We start from the raw sequence: 24,298 nt of genomic DNA, 5'->3' as shown, positions 1-24,298 counted from the left end.
TCCCTCACATGCTTTTAATATTGGAACACAGTGTGCCACATGAGTTAAATAATAAGAATAAACAAATATTTATTAAATGCCTACTAGTATTAGAAAATAAAGTGGTGAATAAGAGAGAGAGTCCCATCCTACATAAAGCATGTCAGGTACCTAAAACACATTATCTTATCCACTTAACAGCTCCGTAAGATATTATCCTCCCAGTTTTCCAGAAAGAAAACTGAGACTATGAGAGGTTAATTAACTTGCCCAAATCACAAAGTCAATAAGAAGTCCAAAGAAGAACAACTTAGAATCAAATCCAAGACTTTGATTTTTGCCTGTAACCTGTGCTCTTTCTTCCACATCCAGCAGATTCTATAACACATGAAGGTTGTACCACTCTCTAGGGGCACTTTTGGAAGTGTTTCTGGCTGTCACAATGATTAGGAGACACCTGGTTGACATTAGGTGTCAACCAAGACATCAAAGTTGTTCAATGCTCACAACAGTCCCTTGCACTACCCACACAATTTTCAAATATCCTGACATTCATGTGAGTTGAAAATCTATTCATAATTATGTGAACCTAGACTCTAACTCCAATTTACATTTAAACACACAGTAGTCTTCACACCTACTTTAATGAACCTGAAAGTTCCAGATATTTAACTATAAGGAATATAGGAGAAAAACTATGAATCATTAAGAATTTGATCAAGAGGTATTCACCATTTCAGAAAATCACTTCACTCATGGCTATTCCATTTGAGTATTTGCACTGCCAATTTATCAACAGGTAGGCAAGCAAAATTTATAACTGTGCTGATATAACACGTGGCCAGCTAAGTGTCTTAACCTGTGCACTTCATCATGCCTTCTAGTCTAGTTACACTCTCATACTGGATAAATGACTTTCCTCTTATTTTTCCCTTCCTACAACTATGGCATTATTTTGATTTCTCTGTAAGTTATCAGCTTAAAAACTTACATTAACTATGAATTTTATATCAAGATAGTATAGAGGCATCAGAAAATACATGCTAAAAGGAGCATTACATTTTACAGCATTGAGAACCAGTACACTACATCACTGTGCCCCTAACTATGATACTAAGTAGGCCATATCTTTGGCCTTAAAATAACACAACTAGAAACATCTCAATTATAAGATTCACCTCTACTCGTGAAGACTTTCACACAAGTTACTCTCAATGGCAGGACATTTCTTTATATTGAACAAAAGTTCCTTATTCTATAATTTAAATATGTTTATTATTTTCTCTGTCCTAAAATAAGATCTGTGTGGGATAAGAATAGCTCAATAGAAGTACCATATAGAGGCTATATTTTATCAGTGGAATATGTTTATCAATCTCCTTTTATTTACCATATTTCCCAGTAAGTGTTCAAAGAATGTCTGTTCATAGAATGATAATCCCACAGTATTCCTATTCAATATCATATGTTCATGAACTGAATAATCTATCAACCACTATATAAATGCTTTCTACTCACAATAAATTTCTATTGAGTACACTCACTCAAATATTACTCCCACCCAATATGAAAATTCACAAAAAGAATGCTCTTATTTACAGAGGTAGTAAATTAAAGCAGGCATAAAATGGAACTGGCTTACTATTGGAGTTTGAAAACTAAGGTCAAAATTTAAAATGTTCATTGTGAGTTTTCCAAGGATCCCCTAACTCTTCTAACACAAAATACAATAGCTGTTTGGAAATATATATTGTTACTGATCTATAGGAAACAAGTATTCTCTACTAGTTATGGAATTTAGAGTACTTTGTTGCATACACCTAAATTCATGACAAAACTTTAAAAGAATGAGTTGAATAATTCTTGCCCTATTGCAAATCCTTATTAATAGTGAACAAAGCCTCCAATACCTCTTACCTCAAAAATAAGAATAAGATGCCACTGGTTATATAATAATTGAATGGTTCAGTTTCCCTGGACCTTTTACTAAATTTCAAGTCAAAGGCTGCTCACTAAACGATCTTGCAAGGTATATTACTATGTAGGTGTGTCAGACCTGAAAGAGATCTCCCTTATAAATATGGCAAGCAATACAGCAGATGAATTCACTACCACTTTTAGCCACAAAAGATGACCCTAGAAAGTCCATTCCATGCCACCTCTGAAGCAGCTCCAAGGGTATGTACCATTTTCTGTTGCCTAAATGCAGTTGTTTTTTGGTTACATTATGGCCCCTACATAGCTAAGATATTATTAATTATAAAGACAGCATTATTTAATGCATCACTAAAAAAGAGGGAAAATATTTCAAAAAGGAAAGTCCTGCATAAAGTTGACACATCAAAGCTGCCAGTGTAAATGGGAAGTAAGAAATAAAGCCGTCAAGCAGAAAGGTAACTTGTTTGACTTCAGCTTCACATTGGGTAGAGAGACAAACACAAAATTTAGGGAATTCGAACCATGAACTAAATATTCACATAGCTTTGCAGTATGAATTCATACTACCAGTGAAGTCCAAAAATTTCTCAAGCAGATAATTTAACTTGTAGCAGTCTCAATTTGCAGTGCCACCAGGTGGGCAGCAGAAGCAAACAGATAATCTCTCTGGCAGACCTTGACCTCAACTCAGGCCAAGAGCAATTGTGAGATATCACTGACTATACAAGGATACCTAATTTCAGAGACGTTAAAATATGAAAAATCACAAAGCTAATAATCAATGAGATAGCATACAGATGCTTTCAGAATTAACAAAAACAAAATTATACTTAGGGAACTGAACAAAAGGAACTAAGTATCTCAATATTCAGGGATTTTTTTTCAAAGGAGGAAAAAACAAAGTTCAAAAACTGAAAGCGCCTCTTTCTTAAGGAGTATTTACAATAAGAAGGGAAGTCTCAAACGCTTCTTTGCTCTTACACCTGTCAGTAACATTATATAACTACATAAGCTATAAACCCCAAGAACAGTAATTCATAACAGTGTTAAAAAGAGTAAAACTAAGTGAAAAGTTAATATTTTAAAATATAATTTAAAAAGAAATTTAAAGCTTAATCCCATTATCTCTGAAGTTAAATAAGTATACACGAACATATATAGACATAAATATATATAGATACATATGTATATAGATAGATACTGAAGACATACATGAAACCCTGAATTGTTGCCGCTCTTTATCAAAGAAGATTAAAGATGACAGGTGAATTTCTGTGTGCCCTTTAATGCTAACCAGATTTAGATTCACAATTTTATTAGTACTGAACCCATTATTACCAATTTGACAGATCCATGAGAGAGAACTTTTACTCATGTACCAATACTTGTTTAATTGAGTTAATTAATCACAGGCTAACCAAAATATCTCAAACAGACCTCACACAGCATTCAAAGTGTAGCTTGAAATCTAATCCACCCTCCCTTTTCTTTAAACTGGCCTGGGGGATGAAGTCAATAAATTGTCAATTAATAACATACTTGCTTTGATGATCCTTAAGTAATTTACTGTCACCCCACTTCATAAATTTTTTAGTAAAAGTTGTGGGATTTCAAGAAAAATACCTCTTCCATGGGAAAACTCAGTTTGAGTTTTCTGCTGCCAAAAATCCAATAAGAGAAACTAGCTGATAATCCTCCCACACTACACCACATAGGTATAAGCACTCAACCAGTGAAAGTTTAATTTGTTCCGCCAATGGCACAGAAAACTACTCAGATTTATTCACGAAATAGATCTGCACATTACTCTCTAGCTTTTGGTTAAGGCCAGGTTAAACTAGGTTACTCATAGGCAAAAATATATAGTTTTGAACCTAGTAGTGTCAGTACAATAAACATAACTAATGTCCCACTACCAGAGCCAAGATGCTCCACTATTTATATGCTCTATCAATTTCTAATGGGAATTCACTGCTACCCACATCCAGTCTCTCCCAAATAGCATTCTCTTTGCACTTAAAAGCCAGATATCCCTAAATTATAATTAAGACATATAAACCCCTACAGTGTGGGCCTTTCTGGCACTCTAGATATCACTTTTACCTCCTGTCCACAGAGTCCTAACCTCCACATGCTCACATTCTTAGCCTCTTATCCACTCACAAGGAAAACTCCCTAACTGACGTATATTTACCCCGGCCACACAGTTCTCTGACCTCTCAACCTGTGAATGACAGATCTGTGTTTCATGCCCTCCAAGGGCTAGTCCTCTTAACCAATTTGTCAGATTCCCTTAAATCAGCTCAATAAACTCATATATATTACAATAAATATGCAAAACAAGGGGGAAATGTTTATTTCTAGTCATCTGATAAAACAAAAATAAACAGCATTAATACAATTAAAAGTTAAGAATTAAAGAGCGATGCTGTAAACAGATGAGAGGCACTTCTTGAATGAGTGACTAGTGCTAACAAGAAAAAAGACAAGACCAAATAGTTATTGCCAAAGAGGTAAATAAGAAGAAACTAACAGAATGACTAATGTCAAAGGGGTAAAGGCTTCGATTTCAGTCCATCTCCTTATTTTTGCCTCTTGAGAATAATTGTTAGCAATTAATTCTCATTATCTTCCATTAAAGACAGGTTTACCATGTAACTATCACCAAAGATTTTGTTCTCATTCAAAACCATTTATTAATTCAACAAACTTTTACTGAACACCAACCATTTGCCTAAAACTAAACATTAAGCATTCACAGATGAATAAGAAATAGTCCTTGTATTGGAGCTATCACAATTTAGTGAAAAACACAACAAAAATTAGTCATCATAATTTTTGATATATGGTTTAACAAAATATCCATAAGAGGTTACAGAATGCAGAGGGGTAGCAAACATGAGGGGCGCCTAACCTGTCTTGGGAGGGAAATCTGTGAATGCATTTTTAATGAAAGTAGTGCTTCAACTGAATAGAGTGGAGAGGAGCAAAGCAGGGAGCTTTCTATGCACTGAAAATTGTATATCCAAATGAAAACAGTAAGGGAGAATGGCGTGTTCATGGAATTGAAGATAGTTCCATGAAATGTAGTGAAAACATTACACGATATAAGGATAGAATTGTATATCTGGCTAAGAAGTCTGTCCTTTAACCAGAAAGAAATAGAAAGCCACTGAAGAGTATTTTAAAAGGAAGTGAAAGGATCAGATTTGTCTTACAGAAAAGTTTTATAAAAAAAAATCTGAGAATCTGATTACTGCCCAAACAGGAAAGATGGGAAATGAAGGAAGGGAAAGGTTGAGGACAATCCCTAGGTTTCTCACTGGACTGGTTATACTACCATTCACCAGTTAAGGCGCAAGCTTGGAGTCAAATGGTAAATTTAATTTGGAAGTGCTGAGTCTAATGTGCTTGTGAATTATTCAAGAGAAAATGTTTCATAGATAACCAAAAACTCATCTGCTGATCAGGGAAAATATTGGCACTCCAAACTATGAGGGGACAGCACAAATTTAACAGTTATCTTTATAGAACTGATTGGAATTATCAAATGCTGGACACATACCATCAATTCATTTTACCACTGGATACAATGTTTTATTCCATTAAAAAATTGTTTTTTAAAAGCAAATTTGAACTTAATTAAAAATTTCCTTCCCTCCTTATAACTGAATATCCTTTCACAGAAAAGTGATTTCTGATAAACTACAAAATAAACACTTTATTCCTGTTTGGGGAGTTCTAGTTACAAACTTTTACCATGACAACGATAACTACTGATGTTTGTATGTGCCAAATCGTACTCTAAATGCTTTCCTCATGAATTCACTTAATCTTCAAGACAAAAAATATCATATATTAATGCATATATACAGAATCTAGAAAAGTGGTTAGCAAGGCAGAAATAGAGACACAGATGTAGAGAACAAACATATGGACATCAAGGGGGGAAAACGGACGGGGAAGGGTGTGTGTGTCGGGAGGGAGGTGTTGGGGAGGGATGAACTGGGAGACTGAGATTCCCATATATCAGTATTAGTAATACTAATAAGAAAAACATATCAAATTGTACACTTTAAATATATGTAGCTTGTATGTCAATTAAATCTCAAAAGTCCTTTAAAAAAAAGGTAATGATTAAAAAGAAGATTCATAAACACATACAAGTCTGATATGGTAAATAAAACTTTTCTTCATGGCACATGCTCCTTTTAGATGAGCAGGTTGCAGTTATACAATCATGTATCAAAACAGAGCAAAGCAAACTACTTAGCACATGTTAACTACAGATTGATATTTTAAATATATGGATAGTTATTACAAATATCTGTAAAATGTTCTCATTATACCATCAGCATAATACCTCTAAACATGTGATCATCAATTGTTTGTCAATTAGGATGATGTCCTACACTTTTTAATACTGAGATGTATTCTTAACACACCAACTTAAAAAAAGAAACTGGTCAAACATAACATCAATACAGCCACATGGTACCTTCCTCAATTTTATTTCCATCTGTTCGACACTGTCATAATATACTGAGTTCATAAGAATAACTTACTGTCCTCTGTCTGAAAATCCTGCAATAAATAATAAAAATACTAATTAACAAATTCACTTGGTTTATGATGTGAATGATGACATCTTTATAGGGGTGTCTTTATACAGTGGACAACCCACAGAAAAGTATTCAGTGTCTGGTGTTGCAATCAGGTAACAGATTAAGAAACAATCAAAGTGAGACCAAGTGATTTATACAAAGATTAGGTTCCATAGTTAGAATTCAAGTAACAGCCTCGAAGTTACAGATACATTTCTTCCTTCATATAACATGAATCTTTTCTTAGCCTATGCTTACCATTCCATATTTTCTAAAATTCTTCTTTGGACCAGACATCAGATGGTAGTAAAAAGATGATAAACAAGAAGCACAGATAATTAGCTGCTTTGTTTATAAGTAGTTGTGATTCAAAATAGAACCACAGCCTGTATTTCAGGAAAAATATAAAAATTTTGCACATGAATGGATCTAATAGATAAAATTTACTCAGAACAGCAGTATGTCGAGCATATTCTGTGAAACTTTGAGACAAACACATTCTAGACTTCATTTAAACAACTAATTTCTATCATTATATCTAACATTTAATATATTTAGTAATCTGAGTATATGTGATAAATGTGCACAAAATAAAATCATCTGTGTTTGATTTTTGTAAATTTTAAATATGCTATATTTAAACATGATCTTTTAAGCTACAAACTTCAGAGACTGACATCAGAGGTTATAATCACTAAAAGTAATGAATAAAACTGGTCAGTAATTAAATTGATCACATCTCTCTGAAGACCAAAAACCTAGTAGATGACAACAGAGCTCAACATTTTCCAGCTGCTGAGGAGTAAAGGCTTTCAACATTTGGATATATGCAGGCATCTTATTTTCCCAGGATTTCAAAGTCCACATGCAGGCTGCTGTTCAGCTATTATAAATGAGTAATTCAAGTAGGGCATGACTGCTTCTTGTATTAACTTGATAAAGATGTTTCACTCCAAATGCATCAACAGTTGTGTTAAGTCATCCCTTTCACAGGCTGACTGCGGCTTATTTATGCTATGGTTTGTTAACAATGAATCCAATAAAGAAAAAAAAAGATTTATTAACTTCTGCGTTTGTTTTTCTAAGGCTAAAAATCAAGTTCTACTTAATAATTAACTTCAAACTAAACCATATAAACTAAGTACAATCTAATGATCCTACTAACATTTAATTTTAAAAAAACTGTCCTAGAAAACAAAAGCAGTCATAGCAAGTATTACAAACATTTCATATTTTACAATCACACTGTAAAATTTAAAAATTTCAAATATGATTTTCTGATTATAGTTATCTGAATATACTGAAATACTTTAGAAGAAAAACTACATTACCATAAATATGTACCATTCACTTTTTAACAACAATTAAACATTTTACACTTTTACAAAAATAGGGACTTGCACTCATAATAATTATCAAACATTTAAAACAATACAAGCCAATTGAAAGTATTTGCAATGCTTAGACAATAAGAATTTTCAACTCATATTTAATCTTTTATCATTCCAGGCTTCAATATCTATTCTTAGTTGAGAAACTTTTCCTAATATCATTCAATCCTCCCTCCCCATTCAAATTAATCTCTCCCACCTATTCAACATTTTCAGATAGAAGTACTTTTGTTCCAATCAACTATATTATTTGTTAAAGTTAGCTTGTCTTTTAGAATTAGCTGTATGTGTATACTACTCAATGGGGACCTGTATTGAATACATTTTTATACCAGCCTTTAGCAGCTAGCAGCCTAATAAATGAAATTAAGCAAAATTAAATGAACTGACTAATCAATTTTGGGGGGTCTGAATTCCTCCACAGTCTTTGCTCTTTGGTGTAATGGGTAAAATATGAGTTTTATAGAGTCAAACTGCTTCAGTTCAGACATTTATACTAAATGTCTCTATCACCCTAAATAGGACTTGCTGCTTCTTCCTTTGCACCTCATCTCAGCAAAAGGCACTGTACTATGTACCCTGCTCTCCAAACCAGACACTGGATGCTTGCCTACTGTGCCCTTTCCCTTAGCCATATTTGATGAACCATCAACTCCTGCTGATTCCAACACATTACAGTCCCACAAATTTGTGTAATTCTCTGTACTGACAGTATCATTTTTTTTATTGCAACATCCTCTTAATGTCCCTGCCTCCTATCTTTTACACTCACCCATACTACTGCCTACACTGGTTTCTAAAGCATAAATATGATGAAAAACATTTTCCACTGCCCTCTTCGGCACTCAGTCCAAAATCTTTACAATGACTTTCAAGGCTTCTCATAAATAGGCATTAACTCTTACCATGCTCCCCCTTCCATTCCAAGCTGGCACAGTTTCCCCAAACCTGACCCATTTTTTTCTCCTCTAACTCATAATTAATCTCACTTTGGACATGACCAATTCCAGGATTCCTTTCCAAAGCCCCAAGTATGGGTAAAGAGTTTCCCTTGATATACTACCTTCTTTTATGGCAACATTTTAACTATCTTTTAATTATCTGCTTACCTGTAAGTCTTCCTCAAAGAACTATAAGCTCATTAATAAGAAGGAAAAGGGCTTTTTTCAACTTTATAGCCCGAGCTCCTCACACAAAGTAAATATGTACCTGATTACTTGAATTACATAATAAAATGAACACCAGAGAAGAAGAGTCAGTTTTACCACTTCCACTCCCTACCTGCTTGACTCTGATGACATCTGATCACCTATAACATGCTTGCTTTATTCCTTTCTTCTGGACTAGAAATTATCTTGAAAATCTCTCCCCCTTAAAATATATGTATTCTTCTACCCGGATTACTAATTAAAACAAAATCTTATTTTAAGGATAACTGACAATTACTGATTTAAGAATATAAAATTAATTCTTTTAAACTCCTATCCAATAACTGCTAGTTTAATATTATCTACTCTTCCTTCCCTCTTTCCTCTCCATTCAGTGACAGTTCATCACCCTATCAGAGAGTTTTAGGCCCATCAATTCCTTTCTCCCCCCAAAGATTATTCATTAAGCTCTGCCTGCCTTTCATCAATTATAACTCATAACTTCAGAAAGTTTCACACTCACATATAGAAATAAATCCTCTTTAAATTCTTGAGTTTTCCTCTTCCTGTCCCTCTGTCAACTCTCATTATAACTAACTTGTAAGTGGACATTTAAATCAAAACTCACTGAAGCTTTTCTGTTTAGAACCATCCCAGATAGCTGACTCAGAATAAAATAAAATTTCAACTATATTTTGATTGGGAAGACATTTTAATTATAAATGGAAAACAAAGGAAAAATAAAGTCATTTTAAACATTTTAATCACTAGACAAACTATTTAAGGAGAAATGCAAATTATGCTATCTTAAAATCTGATATTCTATTCAGCTATACACTAAGACCCTGAAAGAAAACTATAAAAACTAAGCTGTAAACTCTGGCTTTCAGTACACGTGTTTCCAAAGTGAAATTTTATTTAAATATTAAACATTATATAAGAATTAATGTGTAAGAATGCTTATTTGTGAGCAAAATAACCATTATAATCCATAAATTAGTTGAAAATAAGTATTTTGAAAAAGAAATATTTAAAAATGTTTGTTTGCAGAAAATACTCTTCCTATGACTATAAACGAATGAGAAATGACTTATAATGCCATCAAGAATTGATAATCACTATTAAAAATTCTAAGAATATATACATAAACATATATTTATATACACACGTTGAGAGAATTTTTAAAAACCAAAATATTATTACATGTAGGTTTATACATTTTTTTCACACAAGCTTTTATTATGAACATTTTCCTATGATACATATTTTCTATTGCCTGATTTCAAAGATGCTCTTCTTTAGATACATCTTAATTTATTTTGTAATTTGCCTACTATTGGACAGCAAGGAACATCTGTGATTATTATAAATAAGCTGACATGACAATCCTTACATTTTAAATACAAGTCTTTAAATGCATCTGGGATTACTCCTTTAAGGATATGGTCTGGAAAGCAGGATTACGAATGATGACCATTTTTAAAGTCCTTAAAAACTCAGCTATAAAAAGCAATGAAACTGGGACATTTGTAGAGACATGGATGGATCTAGAAACTGTCATACACAGTGAAGTGAGTCAGAAAGAGAAAAACAAATATCGTATATTAACACACATATGCGGACTATAGAAAAATGATACAAATCAACCTATTTGCAAGGCAGAAATAGAGACACAGATGTAGAGAACAAACATATGGACACCAAGTGGGGAAAGCAGGGAGGGTTGGGGGGGAATGAATTGGGAGATTGGGATACCAAATTGTACACTCTAAATATATGCAGTTTATTGTCTGCTAACTGTATCTCAATAAAAGTTCTTAAAAAAAGTTTTGCTAAATTGATTTCTGGAGAGTGCACAAATTAATAGTCCCACCAGACTTTCATTTAAGCGCTCATTTCACAAATTTCTCAGCTTTCAGTTTTATAATTTATTAAATACCAATTTCACAGGTAAAAATTGTTCCTTACTATTGTTTTAATATCCATTTCTTTGGCTACTTATTAGTTTGATTTTTTTCATGTGTCTTTTATCATTTGTATTTCTTACTTTTGTGTCCTTCAGCCATCTTCCTGTGATTTTTTTTTAATTTTCTTTATTGTTATTTATCTGTAACTGAGTTCTGCACAACTCTGTCTACTATATTCTTGCAAATACTTTCACAGTATTTTAGAATTCCAAGTCTTCAGTGGAAAATACCAGGTAAGAGGTAATTTTTACATTAGAAGAAAGGCTTCTTATAATTCAGGTAACACTATGTAACTACATTTAATTCTCATAAGAAAAAAAACAATATACAACACAAACATTTAATTCTTTTAAGAAAAAATACAAAAAATACTAAAATAAAAATGTCATAATCAAGAGAATGTCACTCACTTCTGTGAGGTTTGGAACTCCTCTTTCCTCTGTGTGTGTGTGTATGTGTGTATATACACACACACACTCTCCCTCTCTCTCTCTCTCCTTCTTTCTCAAAACTTAAAGCAGTGCCTGATACAGAATAGGTATTCAAATTTTTGTTGTATGAACACTTTCAGCAGGAAAGCTTTTTAGTAAGTTAGAACGCATTATTTACTTTAAAACTAGGTTAGAACATTATTAACTTAACAAAATAAACAAATAAAACAAAAGGCCTTTTTCTGGAAAGCTGCAGACACTAACAAAGCACCTGGCTGAAGGGAACTTAATATGACAAGATTTCAAAAGTTAAATTCAAATTAAGGTCTACAGAATTAGCCCAGAATTCTTCAACAATTAATACATCCTTTGGACAAGAGAAAACTGTTAACTTCATCACTGCCCTCTGCCGGTGGTATTTTTTCTTTAATTTCCTTCCATGTACTGAATATTTGCCTCACAAAATTACTTCTGACCTGCCTCTATATTTAAACCACCACAGCTAAAAATAGCCTAGCCATCTGGAATTTAGAGAGGCTTGTAAGAAAAAAATTGTGCTTCAGTAAAGAGGTCTGCATTGTTCACAATACACCTTCCCAGGTTATCTGAGTCTGATTCTAGGGGGACTCTGCACCTTTCATTGCCTTTGAGCTATCTCACACATCTCTAAATTGCAGATAATTGATAGCAAGGCAAAATAATTATTCACTATAGATGCAAATAAATTCTGTCAGGTAGAAGTTCAATTGACCTCCCTTCCCCACTGCAGAAGGAGTCTGTTTTGTGTCTACTTCCAAATTTATTACAGTATTACTGATCTATAAATGTCCGTTTTTTAAACTCTCCTTTGATCTGGTTGTAACACCTGCCTGGTTCTCTCATTGATAATGATGTTAATAATCTTTAACATTTGCCCAGTTTATATCTATACAAGAGTCAGATTTCACTTTTTTTAAAAATTATTCTTTAACAGCCTGAAGCCAGACTACATATCCCCACCCCCACCCCCCCACCCCCGCCCACAGATCAATTTAGAAACAAAATGATGCGGGCCTATAGACAACAGGGTTATACCCAAAGGGCAAAAATCATTTCCTTAGGACCAGCCTGTATTTACCAAATACTTATCATGTATTTATCATGATCCTAACCAGTTTCATGGGGAAAGAATCCTATAAAGTTATGACTGTTTGCCCTATGATATGCTTAAAGTGCCCTGGTGCTGCTTAGAAGGGGGTAATTAATTAAGACAGAAGGAGAGAGAAGAGGGAGGAAGAGGAGGAGAAGTAAGGACACAAGTTAGAAGAAGGTGAAATTAAAACAAACAAAACACTCTCGGAAAAGTGCTTAAATTCCTACACATTAACTGACAACTGACTTTCATCATTTATATACAAAACAAAGTATTTGCATAAGGATGATGCCTGTGAATACTGTACTGACTAGAAGGGATGCAAAAGCTATATGTGGAATCAAGTTTCATCAAGAAGGAATGACACAAAATTAGGGTAAGAGTCAGGTAGCAAAGACTAATGTGAATTTCACTCCTGTTTCGTAAATCAACTCCTAGCGGTTCACTAAGGCTTCTACTTCTCATGTGACCAATATGACAGCTACTATACAATCAACTTCAAAATCTAAACAGAAAATGCAAAAATAAAAACTCATTTTGAAGACATCATTATCTAAAATACAAAAATAAACTGAAGTAATAATGGTAACTTTTTGATCCATGTGAAAATACACAAAACATTATACATTTTATGTTGAAGTTCACTTGAAGCCCATTACAATCTGAAATACTTTTTATATCTTATATAATAATTTACTATTTTCAAATGAAGATACCACTTACTCTGAATATCAGTTTATTTTTACTCTACAAGCAGTAAAAAATGCAAATTTTTACCCTGTGCTATAAAAAAGGAAAACAACTGGTCACCTGCAAGGCTCAAGAGATTTCTCCCACTGGTTTCCTTCCAGAATCTGGGACCTTTCAAAGAAGCAAGCAAAGTAATTTCCTGTTGCTACTGAAACTGTTTCTGACTCCTAGCATCATGCCATCTAGGAGACATTTCAATCTGGAAGAAGGCAGGATCCTGGGATCAGGTAAAGGATTTGCTCCTAGCTTCAGAACCACATACCTATAGGTTTATAGAGTTAACTTGAAGGAGAATTTAAAGTGGATAGGGATCAACTGACATGTAGAGAACACAGTAGGAAAGGAAAGGACTCAAGAGAAAAACCATAAGCCTTGAATGAAAAAAATGATTAACATAAGGTACTATTTTTGAACAGAATAATTAATACTTAAAGTTTGCATTATGTTTTACAATTACAACGGACTTGAAGGTAGAGCATTTAATTTAACCTACACAACAATCCTAACAATCAGATAAGAATATACTTGAGACTATCTAGGTGGCACAGTGGTTAAGAATCCACCTGCCAATGCAAGGGACACGGGTTCGAGTCCTGAGCCAGGAAGATCCCATATGCCGTGGAGCAACTAAGCCTGTGCGCCACAACTATTGAGCCTGTGCTGTAGAGGCTGTGAGCCACAGCTATTGAGCCCATGTGCTGCAAATACTGAAGCCCAGGCGCCTACAGCCTGTGCTCCGCAACAAGAGAAACCACCGCAATGAGGAGCCCGCACACCACAATGAAGGGTAGCCCCTGCTCGCTGCAACTAGAGAAAGCCCATGTGCAGCAACGAAGACCCAATGCAGCCAATAAATTAATTAATTAATTAAAAATTTAAAAAAAGAATATACTCATTTTACAGATGAGAAACCAATACTCAGAGGTTAACTTGTTCAAAGTGATACATTTTACAATGGATAAAGTTGCGCTCAAAATACAAGCTTTTTTAATCATTCATTCATTCAGTCAGTCAGTCAGTCAGTCAGTCAGTCTTGGTGTTTATGTGCCTATCTCCTTAATATATTATAAATTTCTTTAGAGACTTTGATGCATCATTTTATTTCTATACACAGAAAACTTGCAAAAAATATTTGTTGAATGAATGAATAAGCAAGTAATTTTACTAAAAAAATAGAGCAATAAAAATATAAGAATGGCAAAGAAATATGGGAGAGCTTTCCTTAAGATGAATTTGAGAATCAACCATAAGACAAACTTCATGATTTGAAAAAGAAAAAATGTTTTAAATATAAATCTGCTTTAATACACATAGATGTATATGTTTTATACATGTGTAAATTCCATTAATTACTATGCTAGACAGAAATTTAAATTTCTTAGATGTAAAAACATCGGGCTGTGTTATTACAAGATATTTATTATTTAAACTTTTACCCAAAAAGTTATAATCAAAATGTATTTGGCAAATATTTTACCAAATCTTTCATTGTGTATATGTGTGTATCTGTCTAAATGGAAAAAAAAAATTTTATAGTGCTTAGGATAAAAAATTCTCGGTGCTACAAATGCAACATTCTCAAAAGGCGATGTCCTGGTAACTATCATAATCCTTTAGAAATTGTTTATATTATGATTAAAAATCACTGTGCTCCTATATTCCCACAAATACTTCATATGGTAAAGAAATCAGTAAACTTTCTTTTATGCGTAACATCTTTAACATTTGCTCCCCTTTCTGTGCTTGTGATTAAATGTAACATTTTGAAATCCCAAAGTTCTGAGAAAAACATAAATCCTTGTCTCACAGCTGCTGTTTGACTCTGGAAACACATGCATTTTCTTTTCAAGCATCTACCATCAAAACTCCCAAAGGGCTTGGACTGGAGAACACCTGCATCTCTTCATTTAGTTCCAATAACAGAGCCTAAACTCCAAAATTACAAAAATAGACGCTCTGTTCAGCTGTAGTTACATTTTCCCCCTAATTCCCGTGAACAAAAATGCTAGGAGCATGAAATCATTCGGGCAAGCTCTGTCATCAAGAGGATAAGATTTTTTGTACCAGAAGCCCAGTGGGAACATGATAGAAAACTGGCAACAATTACAGATAAAGTACATAGTAAAGTCCTCAGGGAGGAGAGAGGAAATGTAATAAGATAGATGGGTATAATTTTTACACATTTATGCCCAAACCACAAATGTGAATTGTCTTTAATTGCTACAATACATAAGCATTCTTACTCATGTGTCCTGTCAAAAATACTAAAAACATAACTTCAAGGCAATTCACTTAATTCTACATTATGAGGAAACTTTTTGGAACAAAAAAACATGCCCCATAAATTAAAATTTACAAACTAAAATACCATCTCCATTTTAAAAACTCTGTAACAATTCCTATCCTACCCAACCAACTACGAATGGTGAAATAAGAGTCTGTGTGTTTGCTGGTATATTTTAATCCAGAAAGAAAATTACCTACCCAATTTAAATATGATTTGTAGAGAAGAGAATTATAATTGTGACTTTCCTTCCCAATAATGATGATTAAAAGTTGTCCATATTTGATGGGTAAAATATAAAATAACTTTTAATATATGGCAATCTAGTAAAGTTAAAACTTTATATATATTTCTGAAACTGTTTATACCAGGGAATAGAAAGATCAGCTTAAACTTTATTATATTAAAATGACATTTTAAGAGGAACAGTTGTTTTAAATTATTTTTAAGTATTCTCATAATCATTTAAATCTGTTTTTCTAGTGTCAGGAAGAAATAGTTGTTTTGAGTTTTATATATCAAAAGCAAATATGGCATGTTCATCTTACCTGCACAAGTAACTACAGCAAGATACTTTAAAAGATTATCACCCTTATTAATGGTGAACCAAAATCAATTAGATGAAATTTCATAAGAATAAGTGTGACATTCTTCATGTAAATTTGTATATTTATTTAGGCTATAAAATACAGAGTACTACCTTAACAGTAGTTTATATAAAAAAACACTTTAATGTCCAGTGGCACATAAGCTCAAGAAATAGTAACTAAATAGAAGTTCATTATATATATCTAGGAAATAACACTCTGTACTTTGTGCTATGTGGAGGATTGTGTTAAATTTTAAAAGAGACATTTTCAAACATGTAGTGGAAGTATGGCAATGACTGAAGGTAAATCATATGGGAAGTGACTAAAATAAATTTATTATGTTTAGCCTGGACTATTCAGTTTTTTTCAAAAAAAGCTTTTGTGAAACATCTACCATATGCATGGGAGAGAGAGAGCAATTAAGCTAGTGCTAAAATTCGCAGTATTAAGAGGTAAGTAGCCCCATTAATTGAAACTGAATGATGGAGTATGAAATGACGTGGAGGAGATTATAATGAGTTTTGTTTTAAACATGTTAGGCAACAGTAAAATATCCATAGGGCAATGGTCAAAAGGTGGCTAAAATTTGGAGTTTGGATCTCAAAAGAAAATAAATGGACAAAGAGATATACACATATGGCTGGTTGCTAAACATAGGCAGGCACGTGCGTGCACGCAGTGTTGATTACATCACCCAAATAGAAGCAGACTGGTGACATAATATCAGGAACAACCTATATTTAAGGCACAAAGGAAAAAAATGTATTTGAGGAGGGAAATGAAGACGGTTCAGCAAGGAGAACCAAGAAACTACATTGTTCTAGTGTCGAGAATTGTAAGCCTAGGGACTTCCTAGGTGGCGCAGTGGTTCAGAATCCGCCTGCCAAAGAAGGGGACATGGGTTCGAGCCCTACTCTGGGAAGATTCCCACATGCTGCGGAGCAAAGAAACCCGTGCGCCACAACTACTGAGCCTATGCTCTAGAGCCCAAGAGCCATAACTACTGAAGCCCACGTGCCGCAACTATTGAAGCCCATGTACCTAGAGGCTGTGCTCTGCAACAAGAGAAGCTACTATAGTGAGGAGCCCGCGCACCACAGTGAAGAGTAGTCCCCCTGCTTGCATCAACTAGAGAAAGCCCGTGTGCAGCAACGAAGACCCAACGCAGCCAATAAATTAAATAAATAAATAAATAAACTAATTAAAAAAAAAAAAACTGTGAGCCTAAGCTTTTACCCTATAATGAATGATGTAGAAGACAGGAGACCCCTGAGTCAAAGGACTTTATTACTCATGGCACAGCAAGCAGCGTGAGTATCAGCATATGTATTTTTATCAGTTCCCTATGCCCCCAAGTTCCACAGAGGTGACAACAAAGATGTACCTTTGTGGATGCCTGCAAATGCAGTGGAATGCATTATAAGAAATGAATCATTGGGCTTCCCAGGTGGTGCAGTGGTTAAGAATCTGCCTGCCAATGCAGGGGACACGGGTTCAATCACTGGGCTGGGAAGAGCCCACATGCCTCGGAGCAACTAAGCACATGTGCCACAACTACTGAGCCTGTGCTCTAGAGCCCGAGAGCCACAACTACTGAGCCCATACGCTGCAACTACTGAAGCCCGTGCACCTAGAGCCCGTGCTCCACAACAAGAGAAGCCACCACAATGAGAAACCCGTGCACCACAATGAAGACTAGCCCCTGCTCACCACAACTAGAGAAAGCCCATGCGCAGCAACGAAGACCAAACACAGCCATAAATAAATAAATAAATAAATCTTTAAAAAAAAATGAATCCTGCAATTGGAACTAACCCAACATTGTAAATCAACAATACCTCAATTAAAAAAAAAGAAGACATGAACTCTGAGTTGAGGAACCAAATCTTTTATCATGTGCAGTAAGCATGTCTTCCATTGTCTCCGATGAATACTAGATCTATCTCCCAAATACTGTTCACTATACAAATAACCTTTATTCAAAGACAGTCCAGAATAAAGTGCAATCAGTGTTTCCATTCACAAGATATGCAAAAACACAAAAGACATAAGGTGTTATCTTTTAACACCTGAAGGCCAAGAAAGACTAAGGTTTCAACAGAAACAGTACGGTCATACATAAATGCCAGTGAAACATAGTAAGTTTTGTCAGGTACATTTAGGGGTGATATATTATTTCATGTCACTTATAAGACTAAGAAATGGAACTTGCAGTCCAACAAACAGAGGACCTAATAGTAATCAGACCCATTTAACGAAGAAAGATACTGGTAGATATTCTCTCCAATGGCAGAGAGAGATATATATAGAGAGAGAGAGAAAGAGAGAAGGAAAGGAGGAAGAAACATAGGGAGAGAAGGGGTAAGACAGTTAACATGTACTAAGCACTTACTATTTATCTCTCAAATACATTCATACCCTTGACCATCTGTCATAAACGTTCATTTATTCATTCATTCAACAACAAATGATTTCTCAAGCATTCCATATGTGTCAGGAAATTTTAGGCCCTGGAGATAAAATGATAAGCAACCACTGACTAATCTGTCCTCACATAATTCACTGTCAGATGGTGAAGACAGACAGCATTCAAATCACACAACTACATAAATATATACTGTCATTAAGTGCTATGAAAGAAATGTACAGTGAACTATGAAAATGAATGTCACAGAGACACAATCAAATTGGGTGGTGAGGGGGGTAGGGGAAAGGCAGCATCAGGGCTTTCTTGAAGATACAGTAGTTGAGCTAAGATTTCAATACTAAGCCGGAAGTCAATAGGTATAAGGTGAGGGGTAAGGACAGATGTAAGAATTCCAGACAGAAAAAGCAGCATATGCAAAAGCATAAATCACCACTGAGAAACTGAAAGAAGGCCAAGAGATCTGAAGCACACAGAAAGAGGGGGACATATCAAAAGGACTCCTAACACTGACTTAGAAATTGAAATTGTTGGCCTATAAGTTCCTTTGATTCTAAGTTGATAGTATTTTGTGATCATTTTATATTCCTAAATAGCAGACACCCTAAAATTTATTTATACATTACTACCAGAATTAACAAATACTAAGAACTTTTTAATGAGCAAAACTTGCTATAAATCACAGGCAAAATATAGCAAATGGAAAAGAGCTACAGCTTACATTCAAAAGAGGAAGAAAAATGTTTAGAACCTATTTTAAAATATTTTACATACATCAATTACAGTCACCAAGTGTTTCTACCTCTGAAGGAGCCAAAGAAGAATTTCGTTTCTCTATCTATACAAACATAAGAAACAGAAGCACCATTAAATGGTTCCTGTGCATAGTAGCAATGAATACAGAATGTGGGCTGGCACACTGGCCTCACACAGGAGCCTTCAGCTCCTTCACTGTACCAGAGCCAGTCAAGGAGAGAAAGTGATCAAGGGGGAAGAGAGAAAAGAGCAAAGGGAGTTGCTAAGACTGCAAAGACAATGCAACACTGTAACATCATGGAAGTGTGGCTCTTTTGATAGTGCTTAATATGAAGTAAAGAAGGAGATCCTCAAAGTTAAGAATGTATAAGGCTGGGTGGTACAATGTTTGGCAATATGGATGCTAAGAAAAGACAAAATGATAAATAGCCTAAGACACTGGGGGAATGTTATATAATTAGAAGCCCCAGATTCAAGTTCAGAGTCTGAAACCTTTGGACAACTCTGAGCCTCTGTTTCCTCCTCTGTAAAACAAAGTAACATTTCCTGTACTGAAAACAGTCTTGTTTTGTAAACAAATAAAACAATTTATATGAAAGTGATTTTTAAACTGTAAAATAATACTGTTTTTATAAGTTTTACTAATACTGCTAATATTTCTTTCACTCAATTAATACTTAATTCCCATTAATAAAGCTGTCCATTCCCTCACATTCTGAAGTCAGCATCAAAAAAACCCTGCCTCTTTATCCTAACTGAGCTTCTCTCAAAACCCATTTCTTAATATAATAGCTACAATTTATTCTGGTCCCCACTTCAATTTGGGAGCAGATGCACAAAGGCAGTTGTCTTCCACACATCATGCCATGATAATCAGAAACCAATTAGAATGATCACCAAACTCCTCTAAAACACATAATTTTCCTCATATCAGTTAGTAGATCACTTACTACTCCACATTCCAAAACCTCTCAAATTCTGTAAACAAATGGGGAAAGCTCATTAACAACCTCATTTGGAAGGTCTGTCTCTAAAACAGACAGCAAGGATTACTTGTGCTTCCCTTTAATTGTTCATCTAGAAGAGTTCAACTACCCAGCATCTTTTTTTTTTTTTAAAGCAGACATCAGCAAAGACTCATGTTCTATGCCATTTCCTTTGGGTGCTCCAGCCTCAAAAACCAAGGAAAAGCAAATCTAATCATCATTTACTTGCTCATACATTCATTAAATATTTGTTGATATCCTACCATATGTGGGATATCGTTCTAGACACTAGAAATATAGCAGTGACCAAAAAAAGACAAAAATTCCAGCCATAACGAAGCATTAAATTCTAACCGAAGGAAAAAAATGCAATAAGACAAATCAGTAACATATATAGTATAGCAGAGTGTGATAAGTACTAAGAAAAACTTTAGAATAGTGGGTAAATAAAATGTGCCAGTGGTGTTTTTGGGTGTGTACCTACATATATGCAAATGAGAGAAAAACATTTTTATATACAGTGGCCAGGAAAGAACTTGCTGAAAGGTTGATATTTCAGTAAAATCTTAAAGAACTGTTAATAAATTATTTCTTCTTTAAAATTTATTTACTTACAATTTGTTTACACCATCAGTCATACATACACACACAAGACACACACACACACACACACATACAATTTAAATTTTATTACAGGGACATAAGATTAATCAATATTATTTTAAAACTGGCTTTAAAAAATAATACTTATGAGCTCTCTCATAATCATATCATAAATACCATATCATAAATACCTAAGCCATGAATGTGGGTAGCAGTTCCCAGATGGATGGAAAATTTAAATTTAAAAATACCCTAAATAAAGTAGGTGAATGTAGTTTAAGTAAAAACATATTACATTTTAGGATTAAAACACACCCAAAGGAATATCTTCAAAGTACCAAATACATGATCACATTAAAATTTTACATGCAAATCCATAAACATATCACTAAATGTAACACTAATGTTGATGATTAGGTGAACTTCCTTAACAGTAATAAAAAATGTAAAACTGTATCCTAGAAATATCACAGGAACAAATTTTTACAGTAGTTTACTTTTAGACCCATACTATACTATAAAGGTTCAAAATGCAAATATATATTTGAGACCCTAGATTTAAATTACAAAGAATAATACAAATATTGTTATGCGAAAGATCAGATTATTATTTAAATATACTCGATTCAGTTCATTCTAATTGTGTATATGACAAAACAAAAAATGAAGAGTCCCTGTCCAATTTAAGAATATGCAGTAGATTCTAATAAGCTTCTTAGGTATCAAAATTCTAACCAGATGGTCTGGTTATTCTAATAACATTTTAACAATCTGATGATATGAAGACAAAACCTACCAAAAACTACTATTTGGGTAATTATTTAAAAGAGTTTCTCAAACAGCATATTTAAAGAACTTGATTAAATAGGCATTAAAAAAAGCATGTTGTTTATTTAACCACCAATCCCTTCTCCCTAAAACAGGTGTAGGCAAACCACATCAGCTAAGTCTCACCTACTGCTTTGTGAATAAAGTTTCACTGGAACACAGTCACATCCATTCATTTACATATTGGGTATGGCCATTTTTCTGTGCTGTAACAGCCGAACTGAACAGCTGAGACAGAGCCCATATGGCCCATAAAGCCTAAAACGTTAGTTATCTGGCCTTTAGTAAAATGTTTACCAACACCTACCTTAAAGGACTGGTAAAATCTTGTACTCATAGATACAGTCTTATTTGGGTAATGGCCTCACCCTCACACTTCTTTTTTCCCTTAGAGTCCCAAAAGTCATCCTCATCAAGTTGATGATGTCTTTTTGAGGAGTTGTGTTTTTAAAAGTATCCTGTCTCAGGGGTTCTCAGACTCACCTTTCCAAGACTAATTTTCAGTTTCTAGTGTGGATGCCATTCAGTTGCAAAAGCTACTATAATAAATTCTGCTTCTGAATGGTTTTGAATCCCTGCATATGTGCACTGCTTTGAATATTCACCTTGTCATAGTCTCTGTCTAGTTAGTTAATTACAAATCTTTTCATGGTTTCTACTTTGAACTTACTGCAGTCATGCTTAACATATTTTCTATAAACTAAAATACTTGTTATATAATGTTAATCGAGCTCTAGTCTTAAGCAGCTGTTTGAAACCACCTCACTGGCCAATTAATTCTAAAGAAAAAAATTCATACCCCTGACCCTTTTAAGAAATCTGTATACAGTTATCTTATTTCTAGCATCACTGTCTTGGCTTTACTAACTACATGTTGACTAACTGAACTCATGGTTGACATCAGGCTCTACTTATTATACCTTTTGATCCCCAGTCTTCATTGATCCTTCTAGTATCTCCTCTCTACATGAGAGATGTGGATCTGCTATAACCGTGTTGAATAAAATGAAATAGTTTCTAGGCAAAGTGCTTCTAGAAAAAAGTTCACCTCTAAGAAATAAGAGCTTGACTTCTGAGTTTTTTCCTTTGTTACACCATCAATATCGTTTCCTTTTTGTAAAACTACAGAAGGCATAAACACCTAACTTTAATGTGACAAACACTGGGTCACAAAGTGCTACTATCCCAAGAAAAATATTTTCTCTTTGCAATGTTTTAAATTTCTTTGACTCCTTTCTATGTATTACATGATATATTTTAAAACTCAGCTGGGTGTTGTAGTAGTAGTAGTAGTAGTAGTAGTAGTAGTAGTAGCAGCAGCAACAGCAGCTGAATCTGAGATTAACTATTATACATACAAATGAATTACCTCTTAATAAAAGAGAATAAAATCATTATTGTTTGTAAACACATCATTTATCAAAAATAATACAAAATATTTCATTTGGATTTTCAAAGAGCATGACTGCTGAGTGTATCCCAATGGATACATTTTCATTTTCACAAATGAAAAGGAAAGGAAGAAAGGAAGGAAGCAAGGGAGGGAGGGAGGGAGGAAAGGAAAGGAAAGAAGGGAAGGAAAGACGGAAAGGAGAGAAGGAAAGAAAGAGAGTCCAATTTTAAAAGTCTTGCTTCAAATAACTCAATTTCATTCCTTTTCATGGCTGAGTAATATTCCATTGTATATATGTGTCACATCTTCTTCATCCATTCATCTGTTAATGGGCATTTAGGTTGCTTCCATATCCTGGCTATTGTAAATACTGCTGCAATGAACATTGTGGTACACGTATCTATTTGGATTATGGTTTTCTCAGGGTATACGCCCAGGAGTGGGATTGCTGGGTCATATGGTAGTTCTATTTTTAGTTTTTTAAGGACCCTCCATACTGTTTTCCAGGGTAGGAGAGGGAGGGTGGGAAGGAGTCATGGGAAGGAGGGGATATGGGGGTATATGTATAAATATAGCTGATTCACTTTGTTGTACAGCTGAAACTTGCGCAACACTGTAAAGCAACTACACCTCAATAAAGAGCTTAAAAAAAAAAAAGTTCTTGCTGGAAAAGAAAATGCAGAATAAGTGAATAATAATGTACTTACCGGAACTGTGGCAGTAGTCCATATACTGTGGAACTTGGACTGTGAAGGCTATCAAATCTGGAGCTAAGAGAGATTCTGGCTTTCTACTCTCATTGAGCCACTTGCTACTATGAAGGTCTTTAGTGTCAGAAGGACCCTGAAGTAATGGAATCAACTTCTCTTTTCCACTGTCACCTGAACAGAAATATTTATGAAGAAGAAACTCTTATCAAATAAAACACAGGAGTAGCCTGAGGATGCTTGATCTTACAGTATACTAACATCATAATATAAAATTTCCATTTATACTTGGTAATTCTAGCTGTACATTTAGTTATACTCTAAAAAGTATAACTGACAAAATTAAAAGCGCTTTTAACTCAAAAGAGTTTTAATATTTAGCTAAT

The 24,298-nt window shown here is 34.2% G+C and overlaps 1 protein-coding gene across 10 annotated transcripts in view; it reads right to left on the bottom strand.

Annotated features, from left to right (window-relative positions):
• VPS13B (vacuolar protein sorting 13 homolog B) overlaps window positions 1–24,298 on the bottom strand; it is a 773,631-nt gene that overhangs the window by 519,571 nt on the left and 229,762 nt on the right. For 9 of the 10 annotated variants that reach the window (XM_057735654.1, XM_057735658.1, XM_057735653.1 and 6 more), the window contains one exon: window positions 23,913–24,086. In XM_057735654.1, the coding sequence (XP_057591637.1) occupies window positions 23,913–24,086 (174 nt within the window). Of the gene's footprint in view, window positions 1–7,337; window positions 7,536–23,912; window positions 24,087–24,298 lie in introns of those variants that run through there. The other variant, XM_057735663.1, reaches the window with a different exon arrangement.

Source organism: Hippopotamus amphibius, chromosome 5 (assembly GCF_030028045.1).
Source record: "Hippopotamus amphibius kiboko isolate mHipAmp2 chromosome 5, mHipAmp2.hap2, whole genome shotgun sequence".
Classification (NCBI taxonomy): Eukaryota; Metazoa; Chordata; class Mammalia; order Artiodactyla; family Hippopotamidae; genus Hippopotamus; species Hippopotamus amphibius.
Note: the sequence above shows the minus strand (reverse complement) of the source record. Positions and strands in the feature narration are given on the sequence as shown.